A 21173-nucleotide genomic window follows, 5' to 3' on the forward strand; every position below is an offset into this window, starting at 1 on the left:
TGGGCTTATAAAATGAATTGGGAAGTTTTCCTTCCTCTTCTGTTTTTTTGGGTTTGTGAAGAATTGGTATTAATTTATTGAACGTTTGGTAGAATTCACCAGTGAAGCCATCTAGGCCTGAGGTTTTTTTCCTGGGAAGTTTTAAAATTACTGATTCAATCTCTTTTCTTGTTACAATTTTTTTTCAGGTTTTCTATTTTTTCCTAAGTCAGTTTTGCTAGTTTGTGGCTGTCTAGGAGTATGTGCATTTCATCTAAATTCTAATTTATTGGCATATGGTTGTTCATAGCATTCATTTATAATACTTCTAATTTCTGTAGAGTTGTTAGTAATATCCACTTTTACATTCCCGATTTTGGTAACTTTAGTCTTCTCTCTTTTTTTTTTCCTTCGTCAGTCTAGCTGAAATTTTGTCAATTTTGTTGATATTTTCCAAGAGCCAACTTTTGGTTTTGTTGATTTTTCTCTATTGATTTTCTATCCTTTTTTTCCACTCTAATTGTTATTCATCCATTGTTTTAAATCACACTGTCACCGTAATATATTATATTATTCTTCCTTCCTTCTCTCCTTTCAAATGAGGAGAGGCACAGGAGGCTCTGAACAGTTAGCCATGCAAAGTGTGCAGCTATGTGGCTCCGAGATACAGTTTTCCCTGTGGTCCAAAACAGAAAAATGTCAACAAAATATATTTGGCTTTCATTTTATACATCGTATCTTAATGGTTGCCCAGGAGCTTAGTCCGAGATGTTAGTTTTGTTCTGGGGTATGAATTAAAGTAAGTAGAGTTTCCCCTTTTGTGTGGTAAATATTGTTAAGCATCTCCTGTGTCGGGCAGTATGCTAACCCTAGCACCTTTCATGTAGTACATTGAACTTGTTGAGTAAGAGAACAGTATCTGGGGCTTCCCTGGTGGCGCAGTGGTTGAGAGTCCGCCTGCCGATGCCAGGGACACAGGTTCATGCCCCGGTCCAGGAAGATCCCACATGCCGCGGAGCGGCTAGGCCCGTGAGCCATGGCCGCTGAGCCTGCGCGTCTGGAACCTGTGCTCCGCAGCGGGAGAGGCCACAACAGTGAGAGGCCCGCGTACCGCAAAAAAAAAAAAAAAAAGAAAGAAAAAAAAGAAAACAGTATCTGTAAGAGACATGAAAGAAAATAATGAATTTGCTAATTATTTCTTTCCTAATAAACTTCAGCTTAGTTAATAGTTTAAAGCCATATTACTTTTTTTAAAGAACGATGATTTAATGCAAATTAGAGTCTACGGTGGCAGAAGCTAAGAAATAGGAGACTCGGATCCTGCCCTGTGGATGCTTTGGTGAGATAGACAGGCCGGCCCCTTGGCAAAAGTCAGGGAATCCCAGGAGGTGGTGTGGGCCCCGTTCCAGGATACTTGTTGACATTTCAGCACCTGAGAGAACGCTGAGGCCTGGGGTTGGTCCAGGAGGACGCATGTTCACTTAGCAGAATGTCTTCGACCACTTCTATTTTTCCTCAGTAGCAGTTCCTGTCTTCACTCCACAATAGCCATGATACAATTAGCAAAACAGGGAAGCTCAGTAGCTGTTGGATAGTAGCTGCTTACCCACAGTCCGGCTTACCTTCCTTTCCTTTGGCTGATAGTGGCTTGTTCTGGATATCTCTGGAGGCTGCACAACAACTAGCATCTCAAATCAACATAAAGCACATTTTCTCAGCAGTATCATGGCACGTAAAAGTTTTTATATTCCAAAAGCCCCATGGCAGTTTCTTGTGTCCTTGGAAGAACATCCAGAGCCGTCTTTGGAAGGCAGCACCCAGTTGTTCAGACTGAGCTCTGGAGACCCAGCGCAGGTGCCGGGAGGAGGGCCAAAATAGGAATGAAGAGTGAAAGCCAAATGGACATTTATCTGCAAATATGTCCACACACATGCCTGGTGGATCATGCTGGTTGTCTGTGGAACCCGTGGGTGCTGCTACTTCAGGGCACTCAACACACAATAATGAGAGTGGTGTTTTGGTGGGAATCCAGCTAGAGAATGTAATTTTATTCTAACTCAAATTATCTTTTGTACTTTCGGTTTTTTTTTTTTTTTTTTTTTTTGCGGTACACGGGCCTCTCACTGTTGGGGCCTCTCCCGTTGCGGAGCACAGGCTCCGGACGCGCAGGCTCAGCGGCCATGGCTCACGGGCCCAGCTGCGCCGCGGCATGTGGGATCTTCCCGGACCAGGGCACGAACCCGTGTCCCCTGCATCGGCAGGCGGACTCTCAACCACTGCGCCACCAGGGAAGTCCTGTACTTTCGGTTTTGATTAAAGTCCTGCACTTCCTGTTCTTGACTTGAATGCTGAGATGTGCTGGAGAAATCCCCCATGTTCCGCATCATAGGGTGGTTGCATTTCCATGAAAGCCCTTAGCCTTATTTAGACTTAATTTGAGTGCTGTTGTGTTCAGTGCCATTCGTGCTTAAGGTTGTGTTCAGTGATCTGAGGCCTATAGCCAGTGTTTATGAGGCACTTAACTTTATAGAAAAAGGAACTTAGTAACTGTCATCTTTATGTATAGCTCCCAGAGTCATGTTTCAGTCTTGCACTTGCAAGCATTCATTTTCCCATATAGTGCTGTCATGATGTGCAAATACTATTTTTAAATTTTTTTTGAATTTTATTTATTTTTTCATATAGCAGGTTCTTATTATCTGTTTTATACATATTAGTGTATATATGGCAGTCCCAATCTCCCAACTCATCTCACCACCACCACCATCCCCCTGCCATTTTCTCTCCTTGGTGTCCCTACGTTTGTTCTCTACATCTGTGTCACTATTTCTGCCCTGCAAACTGGTTCATCTGTACCATTCTTCTAGGTTCCACATATATGCGTTAATATACAATATTTGTTTTTCTCTTTCTGACTTACTTCACTCTGTATGACAGTCTCTAGATCCATCCATGTCTCTACAAATGACCCAGTTTCGTTCCTTTTTATGGCTGAGTAATATTCCATTGTATATATGTACCACATCTTCTTTATTCATTCCTTTGTCGATGGGCATTTAGGTTGCTGCCATGACCTGGTTATTGTAAATAGTGCTGCAGTGAACATTGGCGTGCATGTGTCTTTTTTTTTTTTTTTTTTGCGGTATGCGGGCCTCTCACTGCTGTGACCTCTCCCACCGCAGAACACAGGCTCCGGACGCGCAGGCCCAGCGGCCATGGCTCACGGGCCCAGCCGATCCGCGGCATGTGGGATCCTCCCGGGCCGGGGCACGAACCCGCGTCCCCTGCATCGGCAGGCGGACTCCCAACCACTACGCCACCAGGGAAGCCCGCATGTGTCTTTTTGAATTATGGTTTTCTCTGGGTATATGCCCAGTAGTGGGATTGCTGGGTCATATGGTAATTCTATTTTTAGTTTTTTAAGGAACCTCCATACTGTTCTCCATAGTGGCTGTATCAATTTACATTTCCACCAACAATGCAAGAGGGATCCCTTTTCTCCACACCCTCTCCAGCATTTGTTGTTTGTAGATTTTCTGATGATGCCCATTCTAACTGGTGTGAGGTGATACCTCATTGTAGTTTTGATTTGCATTTCTCTAATAATTAGTGATGTTGAGCAGCTTTTCACGTGCTTCTTGACCATCTGTATGTCTTCTTTGGAGAGATGTCTACTTTGGTCTTCTGCCCATTTTTTTCCCTAATTATTATTTACTTTATTTATTTATTTTTGGCTGCGTTGGGTCTTTGTTGCTGTGCGCAGTCTTTCTCTAGTTGCAGTGAGCAGGGGCTACTCTTCGTTGCGGTGTGCGGGCTTCTCATTACGATGGCTTCTCTTGTTGCAGAGCACGGGCTCCGGGTGCCCAGGCTTCAGGAGTCGTGGCTCACTGGCTCTGGAGCACAGGCTCAGTAGTTGTGGTGCGTGGGCTTAGTTACTCCATGGCATATGGGATCTTCCTGGACCAGGGCTTGAACCTGTGTCCCCTGCATTGGCAGGCACATTCTTAACCGCTGGGCCACCAAGGAAGCTTCCCTTGCCCATTTTTGATTGGGTTGTTTATTTTTTTTAATATTGAGCTGCATGAGCTGTTTATATATTTTGTAAATTAATCGTTTGTTGATTCATTGGCAAATATTTTCTCCCATTTTGAGAGTTGTCTTTTTGTCTTGTTTGTAGTTTCCTTTGCTTTGCAAAAGCTTTTAAATTTCGTTAGGTCCCATTTGTTTATTTTTGTTTTTATTTCCATTACTCTAGGAGGTGGATCAAAAAAAATCTTGCTGTGATTTATGTCAAAGAGTGTTCTTCCTATGCTTTCCTCTAAGAGTTTTATAGTGTCTGGTCTTACATTTAGGTCTCTAATCCATTTTGTGTATGGATTTTGTGTTTGTTTTTGTGTATGGTGTTAGGGAGTGTTCTAATTTCATTCTTTTACATGTAGCTGTCTAGTTTTCCCAGCACCACTTACTGAAGAGACTGTCTTTTCTCCATTGTATATCCTTGTCTCTTTTGTCATAGATTAGTTGACCATAGGTGCGTGGGTTTATCTCGGCTTTCTATCCTGTTCCATTGATCTGTATTTCTGTTTTTGTGCCAGTACCATATTGTCTTGATTACTGTAGCTTTGTAGTATAGTCTGAGGTCAGGGAGTCTGATTCCTCCAGCTCCATTTTTTTCCCTCAAGACTGCTTTGGCTTTTCGGGGTCTTTTGTGTCTCCATACAAATTTTAAGATTTTTTTGTTCTAGCTCTGTAAAAAATGCCACTGGTAATTTGATAGGGATTGCACTGAATCTGTAGATTGCTTTGGGTAGTTTAGTCATGTTCACAATATTGATTCTTGCAATCCAAGAACGTGGTATATCTCTCCATCTGTTTGTGTCATCTTTGATTTCTTTCATCAGTGTTTTATAGTTTTCTGAGTAAAGATTTTCTTATTTATTTATTTATTTATGGCTGCGTTGGGTCTTCATTGCTGCGCGTGGGCTTTCTTTAGTTGCGTCGAGCAGGGGCTACTCTTCGTTGTGGTGTACAGGCTTCTCATTGTGGCGGCTTCTCTTGTTGCGGAGCATGGGCTCTAGGCGTGTGGGCTTCAGTAGTTGTGGCACGCAGGCTCTAGAGTGCAGGCTCAGTAGTTGTGGTGTACGGGCTTAGTTGCTCTGCAGCATGTGGGATCTTCCCGGACCAGGGTTTCAACCCGTGTCCCCTGCATTGGCAGGTGGATTCTTAATCACTGTGCCACCAGGGAAGCCCTGAGTACAGGTCTTTTACCTCCTTAGGTAGGTTTATTCCTAGGTATTTTTTTTTTTTTTTTTTTGCGGTACGCGGGCCTCTCACTGTTGTGGCATCTCCTGTTGTGGAGCACAGGCTCCGGACGCGCAGGCTCAGCGGCTATGGCTCATGGGCCCAGCCGCTCCGCGGCATGTGGGATCTTCCCGGACCGGGGCACAAACCCGTGTCCCCTGCATCGGCAGGCGGACTCGCAACCACTGCACCACCAGGGAAGCCCTATTCCTAGGTATTTTATTCTTTTTGTTGCAGTGATGAATGGGATTGTTTCCTTAATTTCTCTTTCTGACCTTTCATTGTTAGTATATAGGAATGAAAGAGATTTCTGTGCATTAATTTTGTATCCTGCAACTTTACCAAATTCATTGATTAGCCTAGTAGTTTTCTGGTTGCATCTTTATGATTCTCTATGTATAGTATCATGTCATCTGCAAACAGTGACAGGTTTACTTCTTCTTTTCCAATTTGTATTCCTTTTGTTTCTTTTTCTTCTCTGATTGCCATGGCTAGGACTTCCCAAACTATGTTGAATAATAGTGGTGAGAGTGGACATCCTTGTCTTGTTCCTGATCTTAGAGGAAATGCTTTCAGTTTTTCACCATTGAGAATGATGTTTGCTGTGGGTTTGTCGTATATGGCCTTTATTATGTTGAGGTAGGTTCCCTCTATGCCCACTTTCTGGAGAGTTTTTATCATAAATCGGTGTTGAGTTTTGTCAAAAGCTTTTTCTGCATCTATTGAGATGACCATATGGTTTTTCTTCTTCACTTTGTTAATATGGTGTGTCACATTGATTGATTTGCATATATTGAAGAATCCTTGTATCCCTGGGATAAATCCCACTTGATCATTGTGTATGATCCTTTTAATGTGTTGTTGGATTTTGTTTGCTAGTATTTTGTTGAGGATTTTTGCATCTATGTTCATCAGTGATATTGGTCTGTAATTTTCTTTTTTTGTAGTAGCTTTGGTTTTGGTATCAGGGTGATGGTGGCCTCATAGAATGAGTTTGGGAGTGTTCCTTCCTCTGCAGTTTTTTGGAAGAGTTTGAGAAGGATGGGTGTTAGCTCTTCTCTAAATGTTTGACAGAATTCACCTGTGAAGCCATCTGGTCCTGGACTTTTGTTTGTTGGAAGATTTTTGATCACAGTTTCAATTTCATTCCTTGTGATTGGTCTGTTCATATTTTCTGTTTCCACCTGGTTCAGTCTTGGAAGGTTATACCTTTCTAAGAATTTGTCCATTTCTTCCAGGTTGTCCATTTTATTGGCATAGAGTTGTTTGTAGTAGTCGCTTATGATGCTTTGTATTTCTGCAGTGTCTGTTGTAATTTCTCCTTTTTCATTTCTTTATTGATATGAGTTCTCTCCCTCTTTTTCTTGATGAACCTGGCTAAAGGTTTATCAGTTTTGTTTATCTTCTCAAAGAACCAGCTTTTAGTTTTATTGATATTTGCTGTTGTTTTCTTTGTTTGTATTTCATTTATTTCTGCTCTGATCTTTATGATTTCTTTCCTTCTGCTAACTTTGGGTTTTGTTTGTTCTTCTTCTCTAGTTCCTTTAGGTGTAAGTTTAGATTGTTTATTTGAGATTTTTCTTGTTTCTTCAGGTAGGCTTGTATTGCTATAAACTTCCCTCTTAGAACTGCTTTTGTTGCATCCCACAGGTTTTGGATCATGGTGTTTTTGTTGTAATTTGTCTCTAGATATTTTTTATTTCCTCTTTGATTTCTTCAGTGATCTCTTGGTTATTTAGTAACGTATTGTTTAGCCTCCATGTGTTTGTGTTTTTTACATTTTTTTCCCTGTGATGGATTTTAATCTCATAGCATTGTGGTCGGAAAAGATGCTTGATATGCTTTCAATTTTCTTAAATTTACCGAGGCTTGATTTGTGACCCGAAATGTGATCAATCCTGGAGAATGTTCTGTGCGCACTTGAGAAGAAAGTGTAATTTGTTGTTTTGGGGTGGAATTTCCTATAAATATCAATTAAATCTATCTGGTCTGTTGTGTCATTTAAAGCTTGTGTTTCTTTATTAATTTTCTGTCTGTATGATCTGTCCATTGGTGTAAGTGAGATGTTAAAGTTTCCCACTATTATTGTGTTACTGTCAGTTTCCTCTTTTATAGCTGTTAGTTGCCTTATGTATTGAGGTGCTCCTGTGTTGGGTGCATATATATTTATAATTGTTATATCTTCTTGGATTGATCCCTGATCATTATGTAGTGTCCTTCCTTGTCTCTTGTAACATTCTTTAAGTCTATTTTATCTGATACGAGTATTGCTACTCCAGCTTTCTTTTGATTTCCATTTGCATGGAATATGTTTTTCCATCCTCTCACTTTCAGTCTGTATGTGTCCCTAGGTTTGATGTGGGTCTCTTGTAGACAGCATATATGTGGGTCTTGTTTTTGTATCCATTCAGTAAGCCTGTGTCTTTTGGTTGGAGCATTTAATCCATTCACGTTTAAGGTAATTATCAATATGTATATTCCTATTACCATTTTCTTAATTGTTTTGGTTTGTTTTTGTAGATCCTTTTCCTTTCTTGTGTTTCCCACTTAGAGAAGTTCCTTTAGCATTTGCTGTAGAGCTGGTTTGGTGGTGCTGAATTCTCTTAGCTTTTGCTTGTCTGTAAGGCTTTTGATTTCTCCGTTGAATCTGAATGAGATCCTTGCCGGCTAGAGTAATCTTGGTTGTAGGTTCTTCCCTTTCATCACTTTAAATATATCATGCCACTCCCTTCTGACTTGTAGCGTTTCTGCTGAGAAATCAGCTGTTAACCTTATGGGAGTTCCCTTGTATGTTATTTGTCATTTTTCCCTTGTTGCTTTCAATAATTTTCTTTGTCTTTAATTTTTGTCAATTTGATTACTATGTGTCTCAGCGTGTCTCTCCTTGGGTTTATCCTGTATGGGACTCTCTGCGCTTCCTGGACTTGGGTGGCTATTTCCTCTCCCATGTTAGGGAAGTTTTCGACTATAATCTCTTCAAATATTTTCTCGGGTCCTTTCTCTCTCACTTTTCCTCCTGGGACCCCTATAATGCGAATGTTGTTGCGTTTAATGTTATCCCAGAGGTCTCTTAGGCTGTCTTCATTTCTTTTCAATCTTTTTTCTTCATTCTGTTCTGTGGCAGTGAATTCCACCATTCTGTCTTCCAGGTCACTTATCCGTTCTTCTGCCTCATTTATTCTGCTATTGATTCCTTCTGGCGTATTTTTCATTTCAGTTATTGGATTGTTCATCTCTGTTTGTTTGTTCTTTAATTCTTCTAGGTCTTTGTTAAACATTTCTTGCATCTTCTCGATCTTTGCCTCCATTCTTTTTCCAAGGTCCTGGATCATCTTCACTATCATTATTCTGAGTTCTTTCTCTGGAAGGTTGCCTATCTCCACTTCATTCAGTTGTTTTTCTGGGGTTTTATCTTGTTCCTTCATCTGGTACAAAGTCCTCTGCCTTTTCATTTTGTCTGTCTTTCTGTGAATGTGGTTTTCCTTCCACAGGCTGCAGAATTGTAGTTCTTCTTGCTTCTGCTGTCTGCCCTCTGGTGGATGAGGCTATCTAAGAGGCTTGTACAAACTTCCTGATCAGAGGGACTGGTGGTGGGTGGAGCTGGGTGTTGCCCTGGTGGGCAGAACTCAGTAAAACTTTAATCTGCTTGTCTGCTGATGGGTGGGGCCGAGTTCCCTCTTGTTGGTTGTTTGGCCTGAGGCAACCCAGCACTGGAGCCTACTGGGCTCTTTGCTGGGGCTAATGGTGGACTCTGGGAGGGCTCACGCCAAGGAGTACTTCCCAGAACTTTTGCTGCCAGTGTCCTTGTCCCCATGGTGAGCCACAGCCACCTCTGTCCCGCCTCTGCAGGAGACCCTCCAACACTAGCAGGTAGGTCTGATTTAGTCTCCTATGGGGTCAGTGCTCCTTCCCCTGGGTCCCACTGCTCACACTACTTTGTATGTGCCCTCCAAGAGTGGAGTCTCTGTTTCCTCCAGTCCTGTTGAAGTCCTGCAGTCAAATCCCACTAGCCTTCAAAGTTTGATTCTCTAGGAATTCCTCCTCCCGTTGCCAGACCCCCAGATTGGGAAGCTGACATGGGGCTCAGAACCTTCACTCCAGTGGGTGGACTTCTGTGGTATAAATGTTCTCCAGTTTGTGAGTCACCCCCCCCCCAGCAGTTATGGGATTTGATTTTATTGTGATTGTGCCCCTCTTACCATCTCATTGTGGCTTCTCCTTTGTCTTTGGATGTGGGGTATCTATTTTGGTGAGTTCCAGTATCTTCCTGTCGATTATTGTTCAGCAGTTAGTTGTGATTCCGGTGCTCTCGCAAGAGGGAGTGAGCACACATCCTTCTACTCCGCTATCTTGAACCAGTCCTCCTCTTTTTTAATATTATTTGCACACTAGTAAAAATCTCTAATACGAGTCCAAAATCAATTATTCAATGGTATATCTTACATTAGAATCACAGGCTAATTTGTCAGATTCTCTAATACATTATCTAAATCTTACAAACATTGAAAATGCCATATTACACAGAATACTACTAAAGTTAACACAAAAATGAATACTGTGGATTTGGTGTATTTCATCTTTCTCATATTTAATTCTGAACTGTCTTAGGATTAAATGACATTTACCATCCACAGCACATTGAGGGTACTGTCTCAAGCCTCCTGGGCTTACCTTTGCAGGAGAATGGGGAGTCCTGTCTCAGTAGCCTGAGGTTGCTTTTAGGCCCAGATGTGTCAGAGAGATTCTTCTGCCACCACTGTGAACACACCAAATCCCTTCTGTGTGATGCTATGTCAACAGGGTTCTCCCAGACCCTCCTATTTTATTTATTTATTTATTTATTTATTTATTTGCGGTAAGCAGGCCTCTCACTGTTGTGGCCTCTCCTGTTGCGGAGCACAGGCTCTGGACGCGCAGGCCCAGCGGCCATGGCTCACGGGCCCAGCCGCTCCGCGGCATGTGGGATCTTCCCGGACCGGCGCACGAACCCGCATCCCCTGCATCGGCAGGCGGACTCTCAACCACTGCGCCACCAGGGAAGCCCCGACCCTTCTATTTTAAATTTTTATACTGAATATTATCTCTCAAACTCCTTTCCACGTTTTTATGTAATATATCCAATTATATAAATGCCAGTGTTTACTTTACAGAATGTGGAGGCTCTGGATCCGCGAGGTCGAACCTTATTGCATCTTGCTGTTTCTTTGGGACATTTGGAATCTGCTAGAGTCTTGCTCCGACATAAAGCAGACGTTACAAAAGAAAATCGCGAGGGATGGACAGGCAAGTATACTTGTAAAATAATTTAAAGCCTTTCATTTTGTTTTCTCTTTTCTGAATAAAGGCCAGTTTCAGTCCTTATTGTCCCAAGTCATCTTTATCTTAAGACTCTTTCTCTCTTGGAACTTGGGGCTGGGCAAGAAGATGAGAGCCTCGGATGCTGCTGGCTCGTCTGCAGCACAGTGGTCCGAATTATGTCCTGGGCCAAGAGCCCTGGGTAGAGGGTGACTCCTTATCCAGAAAGCAGCTCTGTGTGCATCAGACATGAGTGTGGAGGCCGGATTTCCCCTGAGGAATGTGGTGGTAACTCTAGCGAGTCCATGAGGATAGACAAAATAAAAAAAATTATAGCTGAACGTAGTAGTATTTTCCAGTGAAATCCTGGCACTTCACTTGTTTTGCACACTCTCATACTCTCAGAATTACTCTCAGAGTAATTTTGAGTTGACTGAGCAAGGATGTACACAACACAAACCCTACCTGCCCATCTCCACAGTTATGTGATCGCACAGTGAAAGCCAGCTCTGAAGACACTGTCAGTATTTCAGAGCCAGTGGTAAGAAAGGGGGGAAAGGGAACGATGGTAGGGTTTGCTCAAGAGGCTAAGAGTGCTATGTTCTCTTCTCTTCTCAGTCAGGTAAGGGCTAGAAGTAAGTAGTCATGGTCATAAAGATCAGGGGGGGCTGCAGCCTGGGTCCCACTTTGAAGAGAATATTGGCCTTTGATCCAGATAGATACTTTTCATAGTGGTTTTGGAATTTGTCAGAAAGTGTGAGAATACAGGGGGGTCAAATTTCACTTTTTTGCCTTCCAGTTTTGCACGAGGCTGTGAGCACTGGTGATCCCGAGATGGTGTACACAGTCCTTCAGCATCGGGACTTCCACAACACATCCATGGCCCTCGAGGGAGTTCCCGAGCTGCTCCAGAAAATTCTCGAGGTAGCCATAAAAATTGACAGTGCCATCATTGGAGTTAAATGCTGACACAGCAGCTGCGGACACAGTTTGACATCCTTGTGTGCCTTCCTAAAGAGTTTTATGAGTCGTGAATACGATGTATTGAATACCAAATGCATTATTCCTTGCTTTTCCAACTTGTTAAATGTATGAAGTCTTTCACAAATTACGTTTCCGGGTCATTAAGACTTACTCTTTTAAGTGTTATTTAAAAATTAGAACTAAAGACAAATGGACATCAAGCAATTAATTTGTCTAGCTGCCTGTTTTCTTACAAGTAGCATCCCGAGCTCAGGTCATCTTGGGGAAATTGTAATGAACATTGTGACTATATGGGGATTTTCAGGGCCTGTTGAGGCTCAGAAGTCTGTGTGCAGCTCTTCTTGACACCCCTGTCACTTCTAGCCATTTGTATTTTGTGACTTCTAATCCATTCCCTTAATTTATTTATAGTTACTGGCTTTGGGGCAGTTTCTCTCTCTTGTGAATGATGTATGGGCTCTGTGACAGAGAATTTTCTTAAAAGACTTTACTTCTAGGCTCTTGGATTGTTTTGGATGGTGGTTACCATTCTTCAGATAACCTTTGTCACTTGCAATAACTGTCTTATTGGTCAACCATATGCAATATTCCCGAGGCAGCAGGAGACGAGAAAGTACCAGCGGTTCAATTTTCATGTTGTTTATTCTCAGTTTAAACACAGAAGTGAGCTCCCCAAGTATTTCCAAAGATATTTGCTAGATAAATCGGCTTTCCACATTTCTTGAGAAAAATTAACAATTCTGTTGAGAAAAGGAATAACTTTGCTGTGAGACAATCACTGCTTGTTATCTGAGCACTCTTCTTAAAAAAAATTTCTGTGACACAAGCTAAATCCTGCCTAAGACATTCGTTTTACACATACTACAAGAAAACCGTCCATGAAGTATGAAATTGTTGTATCCATTGTATGTAAAATAGATGTGTGTTTGAGTGCATAAAGATCACATAGATTTGTTTTCTTATCTAACTCACTGTAGGAGGAACTAAAAACATCATTTGTCCATTTGACAAAGCAGAAAATGACTTATTTAACATGGAGTCACCCACACTTAAAAAATTCAGTATAAAAGACTTTCTGTTTTTTACCTATATTGATCCATAGCAGTGAACTGCACTGAGTGGTATTCTCTGCTGGAGGTTATAGACAGCCCACAAATAACATGGTGCTTGGTGGCACCAGAGGCCGTGCATGACGGCTTGTCTTTCAACAGTGTCTCCTTGTTACGTGTCCACATTTCTTATCCATTGCCCCTCAGAGTGTCTTCACCCATCACTGGAATCTGGTTTTTCTTGAGCAGAAAAACACCTGGAATTTCTGGCATTTTTCTTCCTTCATGCTAACTGTTGGATTTCTTAAGTAGCTCTCCAAGAACCTTCTGTAGGAATTCATGGTAGGTCAGAAAATCATCCTAAACAGGCCTGCTGTGGTGGTGTGAAACCTCAAAAAGCCAAATCCTAAAACTTTAAGAGGAAAGTGGGGCTAAAGTCTTCTGTTAACTGGAGGGAAAACTCAACTTTCTGGGGGCAGTGATGTCTTGCAGCCTCTTGGTTTCAGAGTGGTCCGATAAACACCAAGCACTTCCCAGCACACAAAGCCTTTCACGGTCAAGTTCCCCATAGAACAGATGGGGTCCATGCTCCCTCTTCTCTGCTTAGACCAGCCTGTGACCCATATCGTGTGGTGGTGCTTGAGCCCATCCTCCTGGCTCATGGGCCATTACTGTTAGGAACACGGTTGAGCCCCTAAATCAACTTTGACTTTATCTCCCTCCAACCTTGTCACTTGCAGTTAACTTTATTAACTGTCTAGACATATTTTATATTGAGATAAAATAACAGCCTGAACATAAAATAAGGATTTAGTGTGATGGGTTTGCGATTTATGTTTCTTCTTCTCTGTTCTTTCTCGCTCTCCCTTTTAAACACCCCTAGTAAACCTTACTGTGTTTGTGTTTAGTTAATGGTACCAAGGGTATTTTATTTTTTATTTTATTTTTTAAAAATTAATTTTAATTGGAGTATAGTTGATTTACAGTGTTGTGTTAGTTTCCACTGTAAGGGGTAATTTATTTTAAACCTTTGTCCTTCAGGCTCCGGATTTCTACGTGCAGATGAAGTGGGAATTCACCAGCTGGGGTGAGTGGCTGTGGGCTTGAAATTTATTTAGCTTGAATATAGGCTTATATAACTTTCTATAAAAGTTATATGTATTTTTTTAATCTAGAAAATGAATAGATGAGAGTGAGGGAAGACAGTCACCCACAGTCCCACATAAACACAACTGTTGTTGATGCTTTAGGTGTGTTCCTTCCAAACTTTTACTACGTGCATAAGACTTTTTCTCCCAAGCATTCATCAGTACAATATATAGACAATTCTGTCTCTTCCTTTTATCAGTTATCGCTGACATGTATCTATATTATTCGTTTTTTAATATCTCACTTTAAATGGCTAAAATCTTAGTAAGGTTTATCATAAATCAGTTACTCATTTCCTTGTGGAGTTCAACGCGATCCTTTTAAACTTGTTTCTCTTTTCTTTTTTTAAAAAATTATTTATTTATTTTTGGCTGCGTTGGGTCTTCGTTGCTGCGCACGGGCTTTCTCTAGTTGCGGCGAGCGGGGGCTACTCTTCGTTGTGGTGCGCAGGCTTCTCATTGTGGTGGCTTTTCTTGTTGTGGAGCATGGACTCTAGGCACGCGGGCTTCAGTAGTTGTGGCTCGTGGGCTCTAGAGCACAGGCTCAGTAGTTGTGGTGCACAGGCTTAGTTGCTCTGCAGAATGTGGGATCTTCCCGGACCAGGGCTCGAACCCGTGTCCCCTGCATTGGCAGGCGGATTCTTAACCATTGCGCCACCAGGGAAGTCCTAAACTTGTTTTTCTAAGGAAGAAGATGAGATGAATATTGGAATAGCTTGTTTTTAACAAAATGGATGTATTTCTCCAAAATCTTATGTAAGGCAAATTGACTGACAGTAATTTTCCTAGATGTTCTACTTCTGTTTCTTGTAGATCAGTTAATGACAGTTTCTAACTCCCAGATTTTCAGCTCTTTTCACTTCCAGACTTCCCTTTCAGGCAAGAAGTCATATTTGTAATAAAACATTTAAATGAAGTAAAAAGTATATGAAAGAACAGAACTTCAGCTTCTTCTATGAAACTGAGTTCTTTTTAATGCAAATAACCACTCTGATGTCAGTTTTTATTAAAAAAGCAGCATATTTTAGACATTTGATATCTTGAATGGTGGGTCTGACAGTATAGGGGGGCCTCAGCCAGATGGCGAGAGGAGCATATGTGGATAAGGACAGCCAGATGGATGCACTCTAGCCCTGATGGTAGTCAGTGAGAGGGGTTCATTCGGGATTGAGAATACTCTCGGGAAATTGATTTAGCGTTTTCTCTGGACAAGACATAGATCTGCAGTTTTATAAACAGCTGTAGAACAGAAAGTCCATTTTTATTTTTTAAGAATGACTCCTTGTATTGTAAGTGTGGGAGTCAAGCCCAGTTCTGTATGACCGACGCCATCTTGCCACTCCTGTCCTTTCACTAAAGTCAGAATCCTGATTTCTGGGGCCTGGCTGTTCTGCTTGGCCCTCGGGCTTTTCTCAGTAGTACATTTCTCTTCTCCAGTGCCCTTGGTTTCCAGAATATGCCCGAATGATGTCTGTCGCATCTGGAAAAGTGGTGCCAAACTGCGTGTGGATATCACGTTGCTGGGATTTGAGAACATGAGCTGGATAAGAGGGAGGCGGAGTTTTATCTTTAAGGGAGAAGGTGAGTGGTTCTGTTTTAGTAATCACTGCTCTTCCTAAGTTCTGAGTGATTTTTTAACCATCAAAATGTATTCACAGTTATGTGCCTTTTCCGTGCCTGTCTCTGGGGCATGTTTTGTTGTTGTTGCCGTTATTCTTATTAGTTATTCAACTCTCAATTCCTGTATCTTATTTCTTATCTGGATAGTTCTCTTGCACATATCATTTACCACCCAACACTGTTACCCTCTTGACATATGCTGTTCCTAAACCTCTGAGTGCAAGACCCTGTCTTGTATCTCTTTATATTGCCTCCATAATCAGGCATGGTCCCCTAATGGAGGGTGAGAAATGGTGTGGCTAACCCAGGGTTGTGCATAAATAATTTATATTAATTAGGTAATCATATACTTAAAGAAGTAGTACACAGATGAAATGTGTTGCTAACAAAAAATACAAGTTATTTAAAAAGTCTGCATCTTTGGGGAAGATGGCCCAGAGCCTCCTCTGAGTTATGGAAAGTTGGCCAGATCATTCCTGGGCAAGTAGGTAATCGATAATCAATAGTCTTTGGGTTTTATCAGATAGCACCAGGGGGTGGGGGGGGATGGGGTGTGTGTGAAAGATGATGCAGTTTAACATACAAAGCTTCTGGGTTTTGCATCTTACTTGCGCTGTGCTTAGTTACGCCCTTCTTTCCATGAGCAGACAACTGGGCAGAGTTAATGGAAGTCAACCACGATGACAAAGTGGTCACCACCGAACACTTTGACCTTTCCCAGGAAATGGAGCGCCTCACTCTGGACTTGATGAAGCCAAAAGGCAGGGAGGTTGAGAGGCGGCTCACAAGCCCAGTCATTAACACCAGCCTTGATACTAAAAACATTGCTTTTGAAAGGTATGGATTTAGGTTCTGCATTTTCACATCTAATCCCTTTACTGCTATCTTTAGTGCCACGTATATATTAATTGGAAAGTATGGGTGGATTGGGATTTTTCTAATACGGTGTAAGAAACACTAGTGGGTTTTAAAGTTGATCTCTGCTCTAACCAAACAAACCACAGCTGACATCCTCCACCATGTATCATTTTTATGGCACATTGGTTAAGTCTTGGAGAAATGTCTTCATGTTCTTTTATGGGCCCTTTTTCTGATGGATTTTACTTGAATTTTATTTCTGTGTTTGGCAATCCACAAGACTCCCTAGTCCCAAATCATGGAGCTTTGAGTTTCCGAGGTAGAATCCAGTACTGAGTGTGGTTATACTGATATTAGTCAGTCAAATACACACTTATCATACAATTCAATGTGGTTCTCCCCCTCATCAACCTCCTGCTTCCCCATGAGGCCTAACAGTTTAGAGCAAGAGTCTGGAGGGGTTTCAGTTTTATTCCATACTTTATCTGGAGAAACCTCTGGGGAGGTCTGTGCCTCGGTTAACCCGGGTGAGAACACCATTTCTGGGCCTCTGCCTGTGGGCAGAGCCGAGGCGGGGAGGGCCTTTGTAAGAGGGTGGAGGCTGTCATAGCTGTTGGCCTGAGTGCTTCTACCGTAGAACACACCGAACTGAGGGATTCTGTAAGAGCCCTGAGTGTTTGCCTAGGATGTCACATCCAGCTCTCTGTAAACCAAAGCAGCGGACGTAGCCTGAGCTGACATGGACACTATTCTTCTGGATTTAGGCTTTCTTTTCTCTTAATGAATATACTGACTGTTCTCTCTTTTCCTTTTCTTCTTTGTTTCCAGTATAAAATTTATTAATAAAACTGAGAGTCTTTGGTTTAATCAAACATAAGGTTTAAGTGCCCCTTTCCCCGAATTTAGATCAAGCTGTGGAATTAGGGTATTTGTTGGTAGCAGAAGAGAAAATGCCAGGTATGCTGCTGCTTTGGGAGTGACACCCCCTGAGGCAGGGTCAGTCCCCTGTCGCCAGCCTCCTCGCACCGGCCTCACCAGGTGACAGCCGCTGTCTTCCAGGGACAGCAAGGTTTAGGGACTGACCGTGGCTTTACCTGGAAGGGTCTTGGGAAAACATCTCCAGGCTTCAGCATTTGCCTCTGCAGGCCGGGAGGGCACGCCGGCCTAGGGCTCTGCTCATAAAGCTGGAAGACGGGGGAGCCGAGGGCTGGAGGAGCCTGGCACCATCGGCAGGGCTGCTAACTGTGCAGCTCTGAGCAAGCGGCTTCATCTTCAGGTTCCTGTTTTCCTCAGCTGAAAAGAAAAAAGGAGTGAATCTCGAGATGAAATCTCAGATGTCATGAGAGGAGCCACTGTTCCCCCTAGTTTAGCAGCAGAGTTGTAGCGTCATTGTTTGCTCTGAAGTGTAATTTACAGAGAATGTGATGGTTACTGGCTGTTACCCAGCGGAGGGTAGACAGCCCCCCTTCCATTTGTACTGAGTTACATTTTGTATTCCTGTGGTCCCGGGGTTTTCAGATGGTTGAGGCTAACCCTCATTTTGCAAGCATCAGAGAGTTGCTGAGAGAGAATTTCTAGAAGGCACCTGCTGGTTTCAGTGGTGCTTGAAATGAAATAGGTGCTTAGTGAGCTTCTCGTGGTTCAAGCAAGGGCTTGGGCCCCTCTTGAGGGCGAGGTTTGCTGCTAGAAAAAGTGTGCTTGCCTGGTTCTTACCCGAGGCGTGAGCTAGTGTTCAGCTGATTAAATTTGGAAGATGTGGGCCTGTTATGACAGTCTTCTTCACCCCTTTCTTTCTCCTAATCTTACTCTGAGCTTGATGTTTGCAAAGTAATACTTTTGCCCGAGTGAATTTTGGGCCTGCGGATATATACCCTCTGGCTGCAGTTTGGATTTGTCTCTCCTCTGAAAGGTTCTGCTCTGCCCACCTTAAACAGAGCATTCCCTGCCACCCTCAGAGCCTTTCTCCACATTGTGTGGCAGCCTCCGAGTCCCAGCATGTGCTGAGTGGCCTTTGGCATGGTGGTCTCAGTGGAGACGGGCAGAGGTGAAAATGGCAAAAGAGGAAGCTGGGTTTTCTCCTATCATTATCAGATGCCTCTGCACATACAGTTAATCAAGGAGCCAAGGATTTATTAGAATCTTGGTTTTAAAATAGGATGTAGATGTTGAGTTTAATAACTAAGCTGTCAGAGAGTGGATGTGGGGAAGGAAATGGAGCAGCCAGGATTGCAGGTAGAGCAGGTGTGGCTGAGTGAGGAGTGTGGCAGTTCCCAGGGAGAAAGTGCGGCTCTGATTTCTCAGCATCCACGAAGGACGAAGTGGAGCAGACCTAGTCATCCTTCAGTCCGAGTGCCAGAAAGCGATGATTTCCTGTGCCAAGATATCAAGTTCTTAGTGAAAGACAGGAACTGAGGATTGAACTGTTCACCCAAAGGAATATCTTGATTTTCATTGATCGCCGACTAAAAGGGGACTAAGGTTCATTAATGAGGCAGGTGCGGTCCCTAAATTTGTTTCTGGAATGTAAATTGGAGATAGCTAGCATGTGGTATCATCCTTTTAGGCGTCCTCTCTTTCCCTCCATCGGTCACATTGTGCTAACTGTGGGTAATGAATAGTAAAGTAAGCTCTGGTCCCTCCTTTCTCTGATGGACTGTAATGCACACATAAAACTCCGCATACCCTGTCTGGACTAATTGCATTTACCAAATCTCATTAGAAGAAAAGCAAACTGTTTGGAAACACAACATTTAGATAACCGCCCCCCCGGGCCACCGTTCTGGAGCTTCCTGCGCAGTGTCCTGCTTCACCCCGGGGTCGGAGCAGGAGGCAGGCAGTTGCCCGACACAGGCCCAAGTGCAGCAATCACAGCGGAGCTGGGATGTGACGTCCTAGACAAAGGGGCAGTCTGGGCAGGGCTCCCCCGGGAGTGGGAGCATTTCCCAGGGTGAGCTGCTTTGAAAAAGAATCAGAGCCTCTTGGCCGCATTTGGCTCCTAAATGCATTTTTTTTCCAGGAGTATATTGAGTTGAGTAACTGGGTGTTTGGGCACTTTACCAATGCTACAGCTGCTGCTGAAGTGCTGGGCTGCTTTAAAAGCAGTTCCACAGAGCTGGACTCAACGGCTGGGCTGAAAAACTGCTTTTGATATTCTTTTCCCCCGCTGCACCAAACCTGATAACGCGCGCGAACTCCCAAGCCTTTCCACAGGCACTAATGGCTTCTGCGAGCAGCTCTCCACAGTGATGAGTTCCTGCCTCACCCATGTTCTCCAGGAGCAGGATGGTCTGTGCCTCACTGTTCTAAGAATTCCTGGATTGAGATACTGCTGGCTGCTTATGGGGATAGAGCCACTGACTCTATCGGTGCCCACGGCTGGGATGACTCAGATGAATGCTCTGGCCCAGAGTGGCGAGCCCTTGGACGCTGGTCATCTGCACTCACTTCTTGGGGACAGCTGTCCAATAAATGTCACCACCTTTGTTGCCTCTGCCGGCAGCTTTCGTAAAGAAGCCAAGAATGGAGGCTTTCTCTTGCCGGGGGTGAGGCAAATTGATTAATAACTGTGGGAGGGGGTGGGGGATGCTTGAGCCATCTGTTGTTAATAACATCCTTCTGTGGACAGTAGGACCCTAATTTCCAAGTGTCCTTCACTAACTTAAGCTGGGGGAAGAAACCTATAAAGGCTGCAGGGATAAATCTGAATGGCATATTGTACATGTGGAAATTTGTGGTGTTCACTTTTTATCAGAACTAAATCCGGATTCTGGGGCTGGAGGACAGATAAAGCAGAAGTTGTTAATGGTTACGAAGCAAAGGTAAAAGGAAACTCTTAAAATAAGATTTAACATAGCTATTTAGCTTCTATGCAAATGAGGAGTCTGTTCAGATTTTGTCATGCATCTGTGCCATGGAGGTGCTCTGGGGAATAAGTTCTGTCTAATGTGTCTCTTCCTTGGATTTATCTTATTTGACTTTCAGAAAATGGAATAGCATGTCCCAAGGAGGTCTCTAGTTATGGCAAAGAGAAACTGTGTTGTAGAGAAATGAGTCCAGGTACCAGTTGTCCTGGTGGGAGTGACAATTCCTTTAATTCTTTAAAAAAAAGAAAAGAAAAGAAAAAGAAAGGACTAGATTTAACCTGCTTGTTCATCTTATTTTAATCACCTGAGTGGGTTTAAAATATATATATTGTAAAGTAGCTTTTATGACTCTCCCAATATTTTTAGTCAGCCTAATTGTAACCAGTAGGCTTCCAGCCCACTTACCTGATGTCAGTGAATTTAGGAGATAGTTGTCATAGTGGAGACGACAGTTGCTCGAGTCATCTGGCACTGTGTCAGCTGGAAAGCTGTTTCCTGGCCTCTCGTTAGCCCTGCAGTGCAGCGGGGATTGATGGCTCACGACGGTGCTGCCAGTAGCTGCAGGGTCCTCTGGTGACCTCTGAGTGAGCAAAGAAAGCTTACATCATGCTCAGTGAGATGCACTTAGAAATAGTCCTTCCAGTGCTGGGTGTGTTTCCTGAATCTTTAGACGTTGGGAATCCACGTTTTGGCATATAGTTAATTCTTTGTGAACTGTGATGTTTGATTTTCCAGACCCCAGTATTCTTCAATCAACCTTGAAAACAGAGCATTGACCCTGGCAGTTAAAATAATTTGAGGTCAATATACGGGATACCTTTTAAATAGTGGCTTGCTGGTTTTCTCTAAATCTTACCAGTGTAGAGAACCTTGTGTTCCTTCCTTTTTCCTTCTGTCGGATGGCTAAGTCGGTCTGAGTATAAGATTACCACAAATCAGTCCAAGTACACAATGCAGGTTGGGGCCCCTTAGTAGAAATCCAGCTGGGAGGCCTAAATTGCAGGACCTTCTTTGAGAGTGTTTAGCAACAAGAAGGGCAAGTTGGAAAGTGCAGCCTGTCACCCTTAACTACTCAG

General features: G+C 43.0%; 1 protein-coding gene across 1 annotated transcript in view; it reads left to right on the forward strand.

Moving 5' to 3' along the window:
- ANKRD13A (ankyrin repeat domain 13A) overlaps nt 1–21173 on the forward strand; it is a 39861-nt gene that overhangs the window by 8497 nt on the left and 10191 nt on the right. Inside the window, exons 2-7 of the mRNA XM_082853509.1 lie at nt 10431–10563; nt 11375–11499; nt 13650–13695; nt 15194–15337; nt 16024–16213; nt 19986–20052. Coding sequence (XP_082709635.1) covers nt 10431–10563; nt 11375–11499; nt 13650–13695; nt 15194–15337; nt 16024–16213; nt 19986–20052 — 705 coding nt within the window. The remainder of the gene's footprint in view (nt 1–10430; nt 10564–11374; nt 11500–13649; nt 13696–15193; nt 15338–16023; nt 16214–19985; nt 20053–21173) is intronic.

The sequence above is a fragment of the Leucopleurus acutus genome, assembly GCF_964270905.1.
Source record: "Leucopleurus acutus genome assembly, chromosome: 13".
In the NCBI taxonomy this organism is placed as follows: domain Eukaryota; kingdom Metazoa; phylum Chordata; class Mammalia; order Artiodactyla; family Delphinidae; genus Leucopleurus; species Leucopleurus acutus.